General features: G+C 40.2%; 1 protein-coding gene across 4 annotated transcripts in view; it reads left to right on the top strand.

Annotated features, from left to right (window-relative positions):
* Positions 1-21,070, top strand: part of LOC126418939 (F-box/LRR-repeat protein fbxl-1-like) — a 132,520-nt gene that overhangs the window by 11,378 nt on the left and 100,072 nt on the right. For 3 of the 4 annotated variants that reach the window (XM_050085974.1, XM_050085976.1, XM_050085975.1), the window contains exon 2: positions 9,157-9,550. In XM_050085974.1, the coding sequence (XP_049941931.1) occupies positions 9,366-9,550 (185 nt within the window). In that variant the 5' untranslated portion in view covers positions 9,157-9,365. The remainder of the gene's footprint in view (positions 1-9,156; positions 9,551-21,070) is intronic. The other variant, XM_050085977.1, reaches the window with a different exon arrangement.

Here is a 21,070-nt window from a genome sequence, read left to right as displayed (position 1 = left end):
TCGGATGCTTCTATAGACCACCTGCATCAGCAACCGTAGTAGTTGAGCGCCTCAGAGAGAACCTGCAGAACGTCGTGAAGAAGTTTCGTGATCATACTATTGTAATAGGGGGAGACTTCAATCTACCAGGTATAGAATGGGATAGTCACACAATCAGAACTGGAGCCAGGGACAGAGACTCTTGTGACATTATCCTGACTGCCTTGTCCGAGAATTACTTCGAGCAGATAGTTAGAGAACCAACTCGTGAAGCTAACGTTTTAGACCTCATAGCAACAAATAGACCGGAACTTTTCGACTCCGTGAATGTAGAAGAGGGTATCAGTGATCATAAGTCAGTAGTTGCATCAATGACTACAAGTGTAATAAGAAATGCCAAGAAAGGAAGGAAAATATATTTGCTTAACAAGAGTGATAGGGCACAAATCGCAGAATATCTGAGTGACCACCATCAAACGTTCATTTCTGAGGAAGAGGATGTGGAACAAAAATGGAAAAAATTCAGAAACATCGTCCAGTACGCCTTAGATAAGTTCGTACCGACTAAGGTCCAAAGCGAGGGGAAAGATCCACCGTGGTATAACAATCATGTACGAAAGGTACTACGGAAACAAAGAAAGCTTCATCATAGGTTTAAGAGTAGTCGAATCATAGCTGATAAGGAAAAGCTGAACGAAGCGAAAAAGAGCGTAAAGAGAGCAATGAGAGAAGCATTCAACGAATTCGAACATAAAACATTGGCAAACAATCTAAACAAGAACCCTAAAAAGTTTTGGTCATATGTAAAATCGGTAAGCGGATCTAAATCCCCTATTCAGTCACTCGTTGACCACGATGGCACCGAAACAGAGGACGACCGAAGAAAGGCAGAAATACTGAATTCAGTGTTCCGAAACTGTTTCACTGCGGAAAATCGTAACACGGTCCCTGATTTCAGCCGTCGCACGGACGCCAAAATGGAAAATATTGAAATAAACGATATCGGAATTGAAAAACAACTGCTATCACTTAGTAGCGGAAAAGCATCCGGACCAGACGAGATACCCTTAAGATTCTACAGTGATTATGCTAAAGAACTTGCCCCCTTTCTATCAGCAATTTATCGTAGATCGCTGGAAGAACGTAAAGTACCTAGCGACTGGAAGAAAGCGCAGGTCGTTCCCATTTTCAAGAAGGGTCATAAATCAGATGCGAATAATTATAGGCCTATTTCGCTTACGTCAATCTGTTGTAGAATAATGGAACATGTTTTGTGTTCTCGTATTATGACGTTCTTAGATAATACAAATCTCCTTCATCATAACCAACATGGATTCCGCAAACAGAGATCATCTGAAACTCAGCTCACCCTATTTGCCCAAGAAATTCACAGTGCCGTAGACACTGGCGAGCAGATTGATGCCGTATTCCTGGACTTCAGGAAGGCATTTGATACGGTTCCGCACTTACGTTTAGTGAAAAAAATACGAGCTTACGGAATATCGGACCAGGTTTGTGATTGGATTCAGGATTTCCTAGAAGAAAGAACACAACATGTCATTCTTAACGGTTCAAAGTCTGCAGATGTAGAGGTAATTTCGGGAGTACCACAGGGAAGCGTGATAGGACCTTTATTGTTTACAATATACATAAATGACTTAGTTGACAACATCGGTAGCTCCGTGAGGCTATTTGCAGATGACACGGTTGTCTACAAGAAAGTAGCAACATCAGAAGACTCGTACGTACTCCAGGAGGACCTGCAGAGGATTAATGCATGGTGCGACAGCTGGCAGCTTTCCCTAAACGTAGATAAATGTAATATAATGCGCATACATAGGGGCAGAAATCCATTCCAGTACGATTATGCCATAGGTGGTAAATCATTGGAAGCGGTAACGACCGTAAAATACTTAGGAGTTACTATCCGGAGCGATCTGAAGTGGAATTATCACATAAAACAAATAGTGGGAAAAGCAGGCGCCAGGTTGAGATTCATAGGAAGAATTCTAAGAAAATGTGACTCATCGACGAAAGAAGTAGCTTACAAAACGCTTGTTCGTCCGATTCTTGAGTATTGCTCATCAGTATGGGACCCTTACCAGGTTGGATTAATAGAAGAGATAGACACGATCCAGCGAAAAGCAGCGCGATTCGTCATGGGGACATTTAGTCAGCGCGAGAGCGTTACGGAGATGCTGAACAAGCTCCAGTGGCGGACACTTCAAGAAAGGCGTTACGCAATACGGAGAGGTTTATTATCGAAATTACGAGAGAGCACATTCCGGGAAGAGATGGGCAACATATTACTACCGCCCACATATATCTCGCGTAATGATCACAACGAAAAGATCCGAGAAATTAGAGCAAATACGGAGACTTACAAGCAGTCGTTCATCCCACGCACAATTCGTGAATGGAACAGGGAAGGGGTGATCAGATAGTGGTACAATAAGTACCCTCCGCCACACACCGTAAGGTGGCTCGCGGAGTATAGATGTAGATGTAGATGTAAACAACAAAAATTACACTTTTGAAATTTTCTGTGATCTTGTGGCAATTTTTGCTTGTGTTTTATCAGAAAACTCTACTAGGAAAACTAAAATGGTATGGTGTTAAAGGCCTTCCTGTTGCATACAAGGAGTCTTACCCTAACAATAGAAAACAGAAGGTTACATTTCCAAATGATACAACAAGAATAAGGAATCATGGAATGAATAATTCAGGGAAACATTAAATATAGTGTGCCACAAGGATCAGTGCTCGAACCCTTTCTATTCTCGATCCACGCAAATGATTTATGCGGGATACTGTAGGACTCTTCAAAAACTTTAGTGTCTCGTGATGACACAAGCATATTGATAAAGTACCAGACACAGCAAAGAGAATAACTGTTTCACAGCCAACAGTACAAAAACTGATATTACACTGTTCCATTATAAAACTGACTTACAGGGACTGTGAGTATAGATCAGTGGCTGTACACTGGTTGAAGGTGGAAGTGTGAGGTGTGAAATTCCAAGGAATCGAGATGGATAACAACAGAGGTGGATTTGATAACTGAAAAGCCCGCTGCTACCTGGATTATTCTGAGAATGACTTACATATCTACATCTATAATCCGCAAATCACCATGAGGTGCATAGCAGGGGTACGTCCCATTCTACCAGTTCTTAGGGTTTCTTCCTGTTCCATTCACGTACGGAGCACGGGAAGAGTGCCTCTGTGTGTGTGCAGTAATTGTTCTTATCATACCCTCAGGCCACCTCTGTGAGCAATACATAGGGTGTTGTAGTATATTCCTATAATAATTATCTAAAGCTAGCTCTTGAAACATTGTTAATAGACTTTCTCGGGATAGTTTACATCTATCTTAAAGAGTCTTCCAGTTCAGTTACTTCAGTATCTCTGTGACACTCTCCCCCGGATTAAACACACCTGTGATTGTTCATGCTTCCCTTCTCTGTATATGATCAATATCCCCTGTTAGTCCTATTTGATATGAGTCCCGCGCACTTGTGCAATATTCTAGAAGTGGTCGCACAAGCAATTTGTAAGGTATCTTCTTCAGAGACCAATGGCGCTTCCCCAGTATTCTAGCAATAAACCAAAGTTTACCCTCTGCTATACCCACAGCTGAACCTATGTGATCATTCCCAGGTATTTGTATGAGTTGTCTGATTCCAACAGTGACTCATTGATGTTATAGTCATAGGATACTATACCTTTTTGTTTAGTGAAGTGCACAATTTTACATTTCTGAACATTTAGAACAAGTTCCCAATCTGTGCACTACATTGAAATCTTATCAAGATCTGACTCAGTATTTATGCAACTTTTCTCAGATAGTGCTTTGTTATAGATAACTGCATCAACTGTGAAAAGACTGATTTTACTGTTAATATTATCTGCAAGGTCACTAATATACACTGTGAACAGCAAGTGTCCCAACACACTTCCCTGGGTCACACCCAAAGTTGAAGTTACTTCTACATCTGACAATGACTCTCCATCCAAGATAACATGCTGCATTCTCCCTACCAAAATGCCCTCCGTCCAGATAAAAATTTCACTCGATATCCTATTTGACCGTACTTTTGACAATAAGCCTGGGTGTGGTACTGATCAAATGTTTTTGAGAAATCAAGAATAATGCATCTACCTGATTGCTTGATACAAAGCTTTTACTACATCATTTGAGAAAAGTGTGAGTTTGGTTTCACATGATTGATGTTTTCATGCTTTTTAGCATTGAGGAGGTCATAATGTTTGAGCTCAGAATATGTTGTACGTTTCTACAAAAATCGATGTCACGGATATTGGACAGTAGTTTCGTGGATCACTTCTACTACCCTTCTTGTTACATGGGTGTGACCTATGCCTTTTTCCAAGAACTGGGCATGGTTTTTTGGTCAAGGGATCTACAATAGATTGCGGTTAGAAGAGGGGCTAACTCAGCTGCAAATTCAGTATAGAATCTACAGGGACTCCATTGGGCCCTGGAGCTGTGTTCAGTTTTAACAATTTCAGCTGTGTGTCAACACCACTGTCACTAATACTTATTTCACTGACTCTTCTCAATGGCTTGAGGATTAAATTGGAGCAATTCTCCTTGGTTTTCCTTTGTAAAGGAACGTTTGGAAATGGAGTTAGTCTTTTCAAATTTTGCTTTGCTACCCTCAATTTCAGTCCCTGTCTCATTTGCATAACACCGGAATTTCTTTGGGTTGTGTAAAAGATCATTTGAAAGTATTCTGTGACAGGAGTCATTGAAGGCGTCACACATTGCTGTCTCGAGAGCCAAATGCGTCTCTCTAGCTATAGCTTTACATCTGTTTTGCAGTGGTCTTGTACTTCCAATATGGTTTTATGATATGATCTTCTGGGACAAGGCACCTAATGTCTAATGTGAAAAAGTACTTATTCTGCAAAAGCATGCATTGATAAACATTGTTTGCACAGGAAGTATGTCAGCAGTCAGCCACAATTCAGTCTGTACATTCTTGCAGATCTAGACTTCAGCTGCAGTGTAGCTTTCATCAGTGTATATGATATGAGTCAAGTAGACAAACTTTGAAATTTTGTTATTGTAGTTTGAGTGCATTCGCTATGAAAATATATTTGCAATCTATGTTTTCTCTGTTTTCCATTAGTATTGCTTTCTTTATACACAGTCTACTGACGTTAATCTGGCCACTACCCACATTCGACATTGACACGCAATAAGCACTCGAGGACGGCACGTTGTGGTGTGCGTACTGTAAGACCTTCAGTACACACACCATCAGATTATTTGGCTTGTCGCTCTAATGAAGTAGGCGAGTGTCAGCAATATGTCTCGTGGTCTTATCGTGGTGTGTTTATCTTCTGCCGTTAGGTCAGACGATAGAAATGCCACTTGCACGCTTAGAGTAGCAGATTGACGGTGACCAACTTTAAACAGAACTTGATTAATTTTCACACACATTTATTAAAATAAGAACAAACATAAACATTATGTAACTTGATTCTGGATGCTATTTACAATTGACAATCTGAAGTTCCTTTGGTCTGAGTACGTTAATCTTATTCTCACATATCTCTGATACTTGACAAAGTGTCTATACATTTATATTCATGGCTATGTACAGGCGCAGACTGAAACTTGACTATAGACTGGTACAGACTAATGTAGACTGGTACAGACAGGTGCAGATAAATGCAGACTGACTAATCAGAGGTCTGTACACTCGTTATAATACCTCACACGTTCAGGTAATCACTGTGCGAGTGTGATCCGCGAGGAGAAAAGGTTCTACGTTAGCAGCAATCTCACTGGCTGCGTTACATATTAATACGCGGATCGGCGGAAGCAGAATTTGGTCCGTCTCTAAGGCAGCGCCATCTCATAGTGCGGAGACGGACGGGCGCTGCGCCTGCGCTGTTGTGCTTAGCGGGGAGCGCTCTAGTGGGAAAGCTGTGTACGCGCTGACTACGCGGAACTATGTACACACACATAAAATGTTGGGGTGATACGAAAAATTGTGTACTCATTGTCGTAATGCAGAAATGGAGTGATCTATCTGGCATCCAGAAGTGCATGATCATAGGCTTTTGAGCCGAGGGTGGAAGCATTTTTGAAACAGATAAGTGTGTAAACTGTTTGTATGCTACCACGATTAAAGTATACCATGTGCGGCAAAATGGCACTAACCAGAAGTGGCGCCAAGGCAACTGTGTTGCACCACAGGTTGCCGTAGGTGACAGGGGTGAAAAATAGCTGCGGAGATGTGTACAGGTGAATAAACGTGTAAGTGTCGAGCAAATGACCACCCGGATGAACCCACGGGCTACCACCGGTGTCTCCTCGGCGATCGTTCAGCAAAAGTTGGTGTGTATGGGGCTCCACAGCAGGTGCCTGGTTCGTGCATCTATGCTGACTGCTGTTCATTGGATGAAGGCTGGAATTTGCACACCAATACCGCAACTGGATGTTCACCGGGTGACGTCAGGTGGCCTTTGTGTACAGTTTTGTAAGTGTGAAAGCAAACGAGGAGAAAGCATTACGGTCTTATGGAATGTTTTTGCGTCATTCCCAGGGCGGTATTGTCGTGGAAGCCACAGTGAATCGACAGAATTGTGCACCTATCCTCGGGCCCGTGTTTAACCGTATATACAGCTCATTTACTCTGGTAGATATGATACTGCGTGAAGAGTTTGACAGAGCACTGAAGGACCTGAGTCGAAACAAGGCCCCCAAAGTAGACAACATTCCATTAGAACTACTGACGGCCTTGGGAGAGCCAGTCCTGACAAAACTCAACCATCTGGTGAGCAAGATGTATGAGACAGGCAAAATACCCTCAGACTTCAAGAAGAATATAATAATTCCAATCACAAAGAAAGCAGGTGTTGACAGATGTGAAAATTACCGAACTATCAGTTTAATAAGCCACAGCTGCAAAATACTAACACGAACTCTTTACAGACGAATGGAAAAACTGGCAGAAGCCGACCTCAGGGAAGATCAGTTTGGATTCCGTAGAAATGTTGGAACATGTGAGGCAATGCTGACCATATGACTTGTCTTAGAAGCTAGATTAAGGAAAGGCAAACCTACATTTCTAGCATTTGTAGACTTAGAGAAAGCTTTTGACAATGTTGATTGGAATACTCTGTTTCAAATTCTAAAGATGGCAGGGGTAAAATACAGGGAGCGAAAGGGTATTTACAATTTGTACAGAAACCAGATGGCAATTATAACAGTCGAGGGGCATGAGAGGGAAGCAGCGGTTGGGAAGGGAGGGAGACAGGGTTATAGCCTCTCCCCGATGTTATTCAATCTGCATATTGAGCAAGTAGTGAAGGAAACAAAAGAAAAATTTGGAGTACGAATTAAAATCCATGGAGAAGAAATAAAAACTTTGAGGTTTTGCGATGACATTGTAATTCTGTCAGACAGCAAAGGACCTGGAAGAGCAGCTGAACGGAATGGACAGTGTCTTGAAAGGAGGGTATAAGATGAACATCAACAAAAGCAAAACGAGGATAATGGAATGTAGTGGAATTAAGTCGGGTGATGCTGAGGGAATTAGATTAGGAAATGAGACACTTAAAGTAGTAAAGCAGTTTTGCTATTTGGGGAGCAAGATAACTGATGATGGTCGAAGTAGAGAGGATATAAAATGTAGACTGGCAATGGCAAGGAAAGCGTTTCTGAAGAAGAGAAATTTATTAACATCGAGTATAGATTTAAGTGTCAGGAAGTTGTTTCTGAAGGTATTTGTAGGGAGTGTAGTCATGTATGGAAGTGAAACATGGACGATAAATAGTTTGGACAAGAAGAGAATAGAAGCTTTCGAAATGTGGTGCTACAGGAGAATGCTGAAGATTAGATGGGTAGATCACATAACTAATGAGGAGGTATTGAATAGAATTGGGGAGAAGAGGAGCTTGTGCCACAACTTGACAAGAAGAAGGGACCGCTTGGTAGGACATGTTCTGAGACATCGTGGGATCACCAATCTAGTATTGAGGGGGGGGGGGGGGGGCAGCGTGGAGGGTAAAAATCGTAGAGGGAGACCAAGAGATGAATACACTAAGCAGATTCAGAAGGATGTAGATTGCAGTAGGTACTGGGAGATGAAGAAGCTTGCACAGGATAGAGAAGCATGGAGAGCTGCATCAAACCAGTCTCAGGACTGAAGACCACAACAACAATATTCTGGGCACAATGACATCTACCGGCAGGACAATGCGACATCTCATTGTGGTTCGAAGAGCCCCAGGATGAATTTGCCGTACTCGGTAGACCGCCGTACTACCCGAATTTAAACCCGATCGAGAATCTGTGGGACCACGTCAGTCGGGTTATTCCTGCTGAGAAACCCAGCGTAGCTGACCACAGCACGTGAATCGGCACAGTTCCACACCCCCATCGGTACCGTCAGAAACCTTACTGACACTCTTTCTGCACATCTCACAGTGATTTGTGTCATAAAAGATGGTTACTCAGGTGTCAGACAGGTGGTCACATTAATGTATCTCTAACATAGTGTATAATAATGTCCTGTGTTTGACCATACAGTTAACAGAATAACTACTAGTTTCTGCACAACTGGATAGTGCTGCTGCTCTGAAAATGTCGACTGAATTGACAAGTAACTGCTCCAGTTGCTAAAAAGTACTTACGTTTACTTCATGACCAACTTTGGCTCTTAGCCACACGGGATTAGCCAAGCGGTCTAGGGTGCTGCAGTCATGGACAGTGCGGCTGGTATCGGCGGAGGTTCGAGTCCTCCCTCGGGCATTGGTGTGTGTGTGTGTGTGTGTGTGTGTGTGTGTGTGTGTGTGTGTGTGTGTTTGTGTTCCCATAAGATTTCACACACATTTGAACTTTTTTTTTTTGGCTCTTACATTGAAACAATTTTCTAGTAGAATCTGAAAACTGTATTGTGGTGAAGTAAAATCAAGTTTGAAAATTGTGCTACATTGAAGCAAACTCAAAATCGTATGACTCCCCTTCAACGTAGCACAATTTTCTGGTTCCATTACAAAATGAGTTCAGTATAAACCCAAAACCAGTCCTCGAGTAAAATGTAGAACTTTTTATCAACTGGAGTGATTACTCATCAGTCAGAAATAATTGCTGCTAATGAGAAATTTGTGATCAGGCAGAGTAGAAAATTTTTGTTTCAGCAGCCGGAAGCAGTCGCCGCTGACGGGTGGCGACGCACCACTGCGGCTGCAGAGGCGGAGCAGAGGTTCGCACCGGCCACGCGGCACGGCGAGGCTGCAGACCGACCGCATTACCGGAGGCTGCCGCGGCGAGTCGCAGAGAGACTGCCGGTCCGATACACGCCGCTGTGCCGGAGCTCACCTTCGACAGTAGTAGGACAGCTCTGAGAATGGTTGCAGGAGATGGTCAGGGGAAGAATATTCATGATCTCCCAGATGAAATAATACTAGATGTATTTTCATTCTTCAGTTTTAATGAGCTTATAGACATCTTGCAAAATGTGTGTGTGCGATGGAAGAGATTGGCACACGACCCGGTGCTCTGGCGTGACAAAGAGTATATCGTCAGAGGAAGGTAAGCAGTTATTGTTAATGTTCTGTTGTTGCTGATAGAGTCATCAGTCCAAAGAGTGGCTTCAGGTAGCTCGGTTGCTAAACTATCCTGTGCTTAACTCCGTTTTCAAATGTTCCTTTACAAAGGAAAACAGAGGAGGATTGCCACAGTTTAAACCTCATGCCGCTGAAAATGTGAATGAAATATTATTGGTGTCAGTGATGTTGAGAAACAGCTGCAATTGCCAAAATTAAACAAAGCTCCAGGGTCCGACGAAATCGCTGTCAGATTCTATACTGATTTTGCAGCTGAGTTAGCCCCTCTTTTAACTGTAATCTATTGTAGATCCCTCGAAAGTGAGGTATCTTGAACGGAATGACATCCTCGATGCCAGCTAGCACAGATTTCAACACACTGATCGTGAGAAACGCAACTCGCACTTTTCTCACGTGACATACTGAAAACTTTGGATCGAGGCAACCAGTTAGGTGCAGTATTTCTCAGTTTCCACAATGCATATGACTCGTACCACACCTACACTTATTGCCAAAAGGATGATCGTATGGGGTATCGAGTGAAATTTGTGAATGGATTGAGGACTTTTTGGTAGGTAGCACACAACATGTTATTTTAGACGGAGAGGCTTCATCAGATGTAGAAGTAACTTCGGGTCTGCCCAGGGAAGTGTGTTGGGACCCTTGCTCTTGATGCTCTACATTAATGTCCTTGCAGATAATATTAATAGTAAAAATCAGGCTTTTTGAAGATGATGCAGTTATCTGTAATGAAGTACTATCCGATAAAAGCTACATAAATATTCAATCAGATCTCGATAAGATTTCAGTGTGGTGCAGAGACTGGGAACTTGCTCTAAATATTCAGATATGTAAAATTGTGCACTTCACAAAACGAAAAATGTAGTATGCTATGACTATAATATCAGTAAGTCACTGTCGGAATTGGCCAACTCGTAAAAATACCTGAGTGTAACACTTTGTAGGGATACGAAATGGAATGCTGACATAGCTTCAGTGATGGGTAAAGCAGTTGATAGAATTGTGGTTTATTAGTTTCATAACATACATAACCATTTGATCCAGGTACAGGAGACACATCAAAAGTTGGGTAAAATTTACTGTAAACATAGAAAGCTGATCTTTACATACAGAATCATAATAATAATACAATTTTGTTTTATATGCACAAAAGGCAGAGATAATAATGACAACAGTAATAAAAATAGTATCTAAAAATGTAACACTAAATTGCCCAAACTCAAATTATCATGTCATCCTCTAAAAATCCTTCTATCGAGTCACAGTAGCATTTCTCTCCCAGAATCTGATGTTGCATTATTTTTAGGATCTCTGGCTTAACATTAAATATATTTTTGCCCATTAATTTATTATATATTGTTATCCTCATATACTGTGGAGCATGTTCATATTATTTCAATTTGTGTTTAGGGAGCATAAAATTATTTTTATTTGTTGTGTTGTATGTGTGATTAAAATGATTTTCCTCAAATAATTTTTGCCTGCTGTGTAGAAAGATAATAATTTCATAAATGTATATGGAGGGTAGAGTTAGGATTTGCAGTTGTCGAAATAATGGGTGACAAGATTCTGTTTTCTGTGTGGTACACATGTATCTGATATTCTTTTTCTGAAGTTTCAGTATATGAGAAATATTAAAAATAAATTATACCATACCTAATGACAGATTCAAAATAACTACTGTATGCTATTTTTCGTGTAGACGTGTCAGTAGAATTTGCAAGTATCTGCACTGCAAATGCAAAACTGCTTAGTTTATTTGATAAGGAGTCAATATGTGTGTTCCAGTTCAAGTTCTTGTCCACATTTAGTCCTTGGAATTTGACAGTGTCAACTTCTTCGCAAGTTGATTATTGTGTGTTATTTTAAGCTCTGTGCATTTTAAGTGTTTGGTTTGGAAATGTACCATATGGGTTTTTGCAATGTTCAGTTTCAACCCATTTAACTGGAACCAGTTTTCTAGAGTATCCAGTGTGCTCACAATGAGGCTTGGAATTTTTTCTGCATCGCCATCTTCGATTAAAACAGAAGTATTGTCTGCAAACAGAAGTGATGGGGAATTGATATTTGTGGAGAAGTCATTTACATAGAATAGGAACAAGATTGGCCCCAAAATGGAGCCTTGAGGCACACCTTGTGATACAGTATTCCACTTCGGAAAATAACTCACCACATTTGAAGTGACAGTTACCCTTTGTTTTCTGTTCTGCAGGTAAAATGTAAGCCATTTGAGAATATTGCCCGTAATTCCATATTTATCTAATTTATAGATGTGCAAGGGATGTTTTACAGAGTCGAAAGTTTTAGTAAGATCACAGAAAATACCAGCAACTTTACTCCTCTGGTCCAGTGCTTTGCATATCTTTTCAGTAAAGTTATTTATTGCATCCAGGGTGTTTTTTCCTGGTTGGAATCCAAATTGATTATTTATAATAATATCATTTTTTACAATAAAATTTTGCATCTGATTTGCAACTACTTCCTCAAACACTTTCAATAAGATTGGAAGAATAGAAATAGGACAATAGTTTCCCATTTCTTCCCTCGACCCTTTCTCGAACAGAGGTGTGACTTCAGCATACTTCAACACATCAGGAAAGCATCCCTGTTCAAAATATTGCTTAATTATTTTAGTTAGTGGAGATGCTATTACGTGATACAATGCTTTTATCACTTTAGTCGGTATCCCATCCCACCCAACTGAATATTTTTAATGACAGTATAATATTTTCCACATGCTTTATTGAGACTTTTTTAAAATCTGTGAGATACTCAGCTCTTTGCTGGAGTCCAAAGGGGTTTACTTTGCTCTGATACTCTACTGTATCAACATCTGACTTTGCCATACTTATGAAGAATTCATTTAAACACTCCGATATTTGAGCTGGGCTTACAATAAGGCTATCATTTACTTTAATCCTAGATATTCCATTTCTATTAATTCTAACACGTAACTCTGATTTGACAACAGGCTGCACTACCTTTGTTTCACTTTAATGTTGTGAAATGAACTTATTGTTTGCCATTTGTTTGGCTGCTTTCACAACTTTTTCGAATGTAGCTTTATAATGTCATACATATTCAGTAAAATACCTGTTTTTATTATATCTCATTTCATTGCCTCTTCCTAACACTAGAAATTTTTATACCCAGAGTTATCCATTTAACTTTACCAGTGATTTTGTTACATGTGGTTCTAAGTGCGAACCATGGATGAAGGGTATCAGACGGATGCCATATTCCTTGACTTCCGGAAAGCGTTTGACTCGCTGCCCCACTGCAGACTCCTAACTAAAGGACGAGCGTATTGGATTGGTTCCCAAATATGTGAGTGGCTCGAAGACTTCTTAAGTAATAAAACCCAGTACGTTGTCCTCGATGGTGAGTGTTCATCGGAGGTGAGGGTATCATCTGGAGTGCCCCAGGGAAGTGTGGTAGGTCCGCTGGTTGTTTTCTATCTACATAAATGATCTTTTGGATACGGTGCATAGCAATGCTGTGGTGTACGGGAAGGTGTCGTCGTTGAGTGACTGTAGGAGGATACAAGATGACTTGGACAGGATTTGTGATTGGTGTAAAGAATGGCAGCTAACTCTAAATATAGATACATGTAAATTAATGAAGATGAATAGGAAAAAGAATCCCGTAATGTTTGAATACTCCATTCGTAGTGTAGTGCTTGACACAGTCACATCGATTAAATATTTGGGCGTAACGTTGCAGAGCGATATGAAGTGGGACAAGCATGTAATGGCAGTTGTGGGGAAGGCGTATAGTCATCTTCGGTTCATTGGTAGAATTTTTTGAAGATATGGTTCATCTGTAAAGGAGACCGCTTATAAAACACTAATACGACCTATTCTTGAGTACTGCTCGAGCGTTTTGGATCCCTATCAGGTCAGATTGAGGGAGGACATAGAAGCAATTCAGAGGCGGGCTGCTAGATTTGTTACTGGTAGGTTTGATCATCACACGAGTGTTACGAAAATGCTTCAGGAACTCGGGTGGGAGTCTCTGGAGGAAAGGAGGCATTCTTTTCGTGAATCGCTACTGAGGAAATTTAGAGAACCAGCATTTGAGGCTGACTGCAGTACAATTTTACTGCCACCAACTTACATTTCGCGGAAAGACCACAAAGTTAAGATAAGAGAGATTAGGGCTCGTACAGAGGCATATCGACAGTCATTTTTCCCTCATTTTGTTTGGGACTGGAACAGTGAGAGAAGATGATAGTTGTGGTGCGAGGTACCCTCCACCATGTACCATATGGTGCATTGCAGAGTATGTATGTAGATGTAGATGTGGAAAAGTTTCATTAAACACCCCAAGAAAACTGCTTAAATATTTGTCAAAGTTACTACTACTTGAAATACAGTTGTCATAAAGCCATTCAACCTCTCTTAACTTATTTCTAAATACAATTAATTTTTTTCATTGGAGTTACTTTTCATAGAGCTTCTGTTGCATGCAATTTCTTTGTTAATTTTTGGTAATTCTATGAATAATGCAGAGTGGTCAGAGTTCCTTAGATCTAAGCAAAATTTATGGACATCTTCAAATACACAGTTGGTTAGGATATTATCAATACAAATGGCTGACTGTGCATTTACCCTAGTGGCTTGCTTAAAGTTTACTTTGAAGCCAAAAGTTTTTACTGTCAGTGAATTTGGACACATCATTGCTTTCACCTAGGATATTATTGTTGAAGTCAGCAGCTGTTACAACCTTTTTTCTTTTTATTTTTTTAGATTTTCAAGGAGGCACTGAAACTTGGACAGAAAAGTTTCAATTGCAGCTTTCTCTGATACTCTGTAAATAGAAACTACTTTGATATTTAGGTCCCTTAACTCGATACAGCAGCTCTCAAATATACTGTCTTCATTCAAATGATTAAAATTATTTCTTATTGCATATTTTATTTCAGAATGTGTAAGTATGCAAGAGCTTCCACATGATTTCTCACATCTACAAAAGCTGTTTGCTACTTCAAAATTTTCGATTTTGTTAAGAATTTTGATATTGTCACATGTAAGCCAATGTTCATTGAGGCAAATAACTTTGATATTTTTATACTGCAAAAGAATAATTTGTAATTCGTCCATTTAATGACTTTTGTTTTGAAAGTCAGCACTTAGACCATTTATATTCAAGTGCATTATGTAGGAACATTCTTTCTTATTTATGGTTTCAAGCAGTATTTTCTTTCTTGGGTATCATTTCGGTTTTGTCATTTTTGTTACCAAACACTGTTTCTCATCCCCATCATTCCTTATAAGTTTCCCCCTTTATTCAGAATTTTACAACTATCAGTGAACAATTTACTGTGAATTTTTGATACTAATCTGTTAAAATGAAGACCATCTTTACCCAAGCATTTATTGCTTAAGAACTTATTAGGATTTACATACACGGCTCCCATATCATTACAGCTTTCATTTATATCACTATTTATTCTCGCTATTTAACTATCACTCACAGATCTTCTGTAGACAATACCACTCACTACCATTCTAAACATCTTGTAGACGTATCTGTCAGATCAAATTAAATTTTTTGTTTTGTTTACAATTTCCTCTTCAGTGTTGCTTGTAAGGGAATTTGTACCTACGTGGATGAATATCCCCTTGTAATTCTTCCGAGATGCCTCTGCTGAACCATCCTTCGAGTTATATATGTTGTTAAAACGTTTCTTCAGTTGATGGGTCTTGAAACCTGGGCGAATGTCTATTGTGGAATTTGGCACTGCCACATTTTTGAGCAGAGAATTGCCCATAACAAGGAAATCACTGTTTTTGTTCTGTTTTACATTACTGAGGTGCTTTGAGTTCTTTTTCCTGCATGTTACACTTGCCCGTTTACATTAAATTGGAGTTTTTGTGATTTCTGTGCTAGTTTCTTCTGTAGGTGTTGCAGGTGCATTGTTTTGAACAGATGTAATAGTCCGCGTGTTTTTGATGTTATTTTCGTCAATTGCCACAGCTATTTCACAAAAACATTTTCTTCCCCTTTCAGGTCCCAATTTTTTTTTGCTTCTGCACTGATAGTTCTGCTTTTAAAGTGTGAATGTTGTTCCGTAGGATTTTGATAATTTCTTCCTGTGAGCTCATGGGTTATTGGTAGAATAGTGGGGGAAGTGCAATCAGTCTAAAAAGGAGATCGCTTACAAGTCACTTGTGTGACTGATTCTAGAATATTCCTCAAGGGTGTGGGACCCATACCAAATAGCACTAACAGAGGATATTGAATGAATAGAGAGAAGAACAGCATGACTGGTCACAGGTTTGTTTGGTCAGTGGCAGAGTGTCACAGAGATACTGAAAAAACTTAACGGACTCTCTAAGACAGACGTAAATTATCCCGAGAAAGTCTACTAACAAAGTTCAAGAACTGGCTTTAAATGATTACTCTAGCAAGAGACTACAACCCCTTATGTATCGCTCACATAGGGATGGTGAAGATAAAATTAGACTAATTACTGCATGCACAGAGGCCCTCAAACAATCATTCTTCCCGCATTCCATATGTGAATGGAACAGGAAGAAACCCTAATAACTGGTACACTGGAATGTACCCTCTGCCATGAACCTCACGGTGTTTTGTGGAGTGTAGATGTAGAGGTAGAAGTCTCTTCACATTTATATAAACACAAAAACCTACATACGAGGGTAATCCCAAAAGTAAGGTCTCCTATTTTTTTTATAAGTACATAGACCTGTTTATTTCTACAATGGTTTACATCAGTTTACAGCTTGAACATTTAGCTATTTTTCAACATAATCACCATTTCTGACGATGCATTTTTGTAGATGCTGTGGCAGTTTTTGTATGCCCACATCATACCAGCTCACTGCCATGCTTTTCAGAAAATTATGAACCTCTTCTTACACCTCACCATTGGAGCTGAATCACTTTTCGGCCAAATGTTCTTTTAACCTAGGGAACAGTTGATAGTCACTGGCCGCCAAGTCAGGACCACAGGGTGGGTGGGTGATTATGTTCCATGAAACTGTTGCAGGAGAGCAAAGGTTTGCCGAGCAACGTGTGGGCGAGCATTGTCACGGAGAATGTGTACGCCCTTGCTTGACATTCCTCTTCTCTGGTTCTGAATTGCCCATTCAAGTTTTTTCAGAGTCTCACAGTACCTGTCAGTGCTAACTGTGGTCCCAGCTCTGACCACAAGGTGAAAGGAGAGGTTCATAACTTTCTGAACAGCACGGTGGCGAGCTGGTATGATGTGGGCATACAAAAACTGCCACAACGTCTACAAAAATGCATTGACAGAAATGATGATTATGTCGAAAAATAGCTAAATGTTCAAGCTGTAAACTGATGTAAACGATTGTAGAAATAAACAGGTCTATGTACTTACAAAAAAAAAAAAATAGGAGACCTTACTTTTGGGATTACCCTTGTACATTTGAATTTGCTCATTGTATTCAAGTTTGGTCTTCTGTATGACTTTTACCCATTCACCACACTTTCCTCCATTCCTTGCTGCCTCAGAATGTCTTAACAACCTGTCCCTTCTTTTTGTCAGTTTGTCCCAATTAAATACAGTTAACTACTCTGACAAGGCTTTGACTTCCCTAAATTGTGCCCTGAAATGGGGTTCATTCTGTCTGACATTTTGCCTGCCACCCTCCCAATAACGGCTGAAAGCAAGGGGAAACTACAGCCGTAATTTTTCCCGAGGGCATGCAGCTTTACTGTATGATTACATGATGATGGCGTCCTCTTGGGTAAAATATTCCGGAGGTAAAATAGTCCCCCATTCAGATCTCTGGGCGGGGACTACTCAAGAGGATGTCGTTATCAGGAGAAAGAAAACTGGCGTTCTACGGATCGGAGCGTGGAATGTCAAATCCCTTAATCGGGCAGGTAGGTTAGAAAATTTAAAAAGGGAAATGGATAGGTTGAAGTTAGATATAGTGGGAATTAGTGAAGTTCGGTGGCAGGAGGAACAAGACTTCTGGTCAGGTGACTACAGGGTTATAAACACAAAATCAAATAGGGGGAATGCAGGAGTAGGTTTAATAATGAATAGGAAAATAGGAATGCGGGTAAGCTACTACAAACAGCATAGTGAACGCATTATTGTGGCCAAGATAGATACGAAGCCCACACCTACTACAGTAGTACAAGTTTATATGCCAACTAGCTCTGCAGATGACGAAGAAATTGAAGAAATGTATGATGAAATAAAAGAAATTATTCAGATTGTGAAGGGAGACGAAAATTTAATAGTCATGGGTGACTGGAATTCGAGTGTAGGAAAAGGGAGAGAAGGAAACACAGTAGGTGAATATGGATTGGGGGACAGAAATGAAAGAGGAAGCCGCCTGGTAGAATTTTGCACAGAGCACAACATGATCATAACTAACACTTGGTTTAAGAATCATGAAAGAAGGTTGTATACATGGAAGAACCCTGGAGATACTAAAAGGTATCAGATAGATTATATAATGGTAAGACAGAGATTTAGGAACCAGGTTTTAAATTGTAAGACATTTCCAGGGGCAGATGTGGACTCTGACCACAATCTATTGGTTATGACCTGTAGATTAAAACTGAAGAAACTGCAAAAAGGTGGGAATTTAAGGAGATGGGACATGGATAAACTGACTAAACCAGAGGTTGTACAGAGTTTCAGGGAGAGCATAAGGGAACAATTGACAGGAATGGGGGAAATAAATACAGTAGAAGAAGAAAGGGTAGCTTTGAGGGATGAAGTAGTGAACGCAGCAGAGGATCAAGTAGGTAAAAAGACGAAGGCTGGTAGAAATCCTTGGTAACAGAAGAAATATTGAATTTAATTGATGAAAGGAGAAAATATAAAAATGCAGTAAGTGAAACAGGCAAAAAGGAATACAAACGTCTCAAAAATGAGATCGACAGGAAGTGCAAAATGGCTAAGCAGGGATGGCTAGAGCACAAATGTAAGGATGTAGAGGCCTATCTCACTAGGGGTAAGATAGATACCGCCTACAGGAAAATTAAAGAGACCTTTGGAGAAAAGAGAACCACTTGTGTGAATATCAAGGGCTCAGATGGAAACCCAGTTCTAAGCAAAGACGGGAAACCAGAAAGGTGGAAGGAGTATATCGAGGGTCTATACAAGGGCGATGTACTTGAGGACAATATTATGGAAATGGAAGAGGATGTAGATGAAGATGAAATGGGAGATACGATACTGCGTGAAGAGTTTGACAGAGCACTGAAAGACCTGAGTCGAAACAAGGCCCCCGGAGTAGACAATATTCCATTGGAACTACTGACGGCCGTGGGAGAGCCAGTCCTGACAAAACTCTACCATCTGGTGAGCAAGATGTATGAAACAGGCGAAATACCTTCAGACTTCAAGAAGAATATAATAATTCCAATCCCAAAGAAAGCAGGTGTTGACAGATGTGAAAATTACCGAACTATCAGCTTAATAAGTCACAGCTGCAAAATACTAACACGAATTCTTTACAGACGAATGGAAAAACTAGTAGAAGCCAACCTCGGGGAAGATCAGTTTGGATTCTGTAGAAACACTGGAACACGTGAGGCAATACTGACCTTACGACTTATCTTAGAAGAAAGATTAAGGAAAGGCAAACCTACGTTTCTAGCATTTGTAGACTTAGAGAAAGCTTTTGACAATGTTGACTGGAATACTCTCTTTCAAATTCTAAAGGTGGCAGGGGTAAAATACAGGGAGCGAAAGGCTATTTACAATTTGTACAGAAACCAGATGGCAGTTATAAGAGTCGAGGGACATGAAAGGGAAGCAGTGGTTGGGAAGGGAGTAAGACAAGGTTGTAGCCTCTCCCCGATGTTGTTCAATCTGTATATTGAGCAAGCAGTAAAGGAAACAAAAGAAAAATTCGGAGTAGGTATTAAAATTCATGGAGAAGAAATAAAAACTTTGAGGTTCGCCGATGACATTGTAATTCTGTCAGAGACAGCAAAGGACTTGGAAGAGCAGTTGAATGGAATGGACAGTGTCTTGAAAGGAGGATATAAGATGAACATCAACAAAAGCAAAACAAGGATAATGGAATGTAGTCTAATTAAGTCGGGTGATGCTGAGGGAATTAGATTAGGAAATGAGGCGCTTAAAGTAGTAAAGGAGTTTTGCTATTTGGGGAACAAAATAACTGATGATGGTCGAAGTAGAGAGGATATAAAATGTAGGCTGGCAATGGCAAGGAAAGCTTTTCTGAAGAAGAGAAATTTGTTAACATCCAGTATTGATTTAAGTGTCAGGAATTCATTTCTGAAAGTATTCGTATGGAGTGTAGCCATGTATGGAAGTGAAACATGGACGATAAATAGTTTGGACAAGAAGAGAATAGAAGCTTTCAAAATGTGGTGCTACAGAAGAATGGTGAAGATTAGATGGGTAGATCACGTAACTAATGAGGAAGTATTGAATAGGATTGGGGAGAAGAGAAGTTTGTGGCACAACTTGACCAGAAGAAGGGATCGGTTGGTAGGACATGTTCTGAGGCATCAAGGGATCACCAATTTAGTATTGGAGGGCAGCGTGGAGGGTAAAAATCGTAGAGGGAGACCAAGAGATGAATACACTAAGCAGATTCAGAAGGATGTAGGTTGCAGTAGGTACTGGGAGATGAAAAAGCTTGCACAGGATAGAGTAGCATGGAGAGCTGCATCAAACCAGTCTCAGGACTGAAGACCACAACAACAACAATCTCTGCAATATCCTTTCAGACCTCATTCTCCTTCTGCACCTCTCTCCCTATGCTATTTCTCCTACCCCTGTGGTTGTCTTCACTGTAAGACTTGCACCCTCCTACCACCACCTGTACTAGCCCTGTAACTGGCAGAACATGTACAGTCAAAGAGAGAGCCACCTGTGAAATGACACACATCATGCACCAGCTGTTATTTAAACACTGTTCGGCCTTTTACATTGGCACAACTACCACCAAGTTATCAGTTAAGGTGAATACGCATAGGCAGAGGGTGCACACCGGCAACACGCACTATCCTGTTCCAGAGAGTGCTCTACAGCGTCGAAGTGGTGACCTTGGTGTGATTATCAGAGTGTATTTTTTTGTTACATTTTCAAAAACTGATTATTTTTGTTTATTAGTTTAAGTGTATTATCTGATGTACCCATTCCATTTTCATCATTCACCTGTAGAACCAGATTTCAAAAACTATTATCTTTGCCTCATCTATACTATTTATTATCCATGGAAGACTACTCTCCAAATGAATGCATAACACAATGCTAGCTAACACATATACTTAGATTAGATGATAACATACTCACTTTTTCAGAGACACATTTCCTTCTTTTGGCAGTACTAATTTTATACCCTCTTTATTTCTGATGACTTAAATTACTTTCCAGTCCAGATAGTAAATGTATCTACAACATATAGAAACTAATTTTTTTAATCCAATTCCCTCCAGCATCACCTGACTTGATCAGATTGCACTTCATTACCTTTGTTTTATGTTGTAAGGA

This window comes from Schistocerca serialis, chromosome 9 (assembly GCF_023864345.2).
Source record: "Schistocerca serialis cubense isolate TAMUIC-IGC-003099 chromosome 9, iqSchSeri2.2, whole genome shotgun sequence".
Classification (NCBI taxonomy): Eukaryota; Metazoa; Arthropoda; class Insecta; order Orthoptera; family Acrididae; genus Schistocerca; species Schistocerca serialis.
The sequence above is the reverse complement of the archived record's forward strand: the minus strand, read 5'-3'. Positions and strand labels throughout refer to the sequence as shown.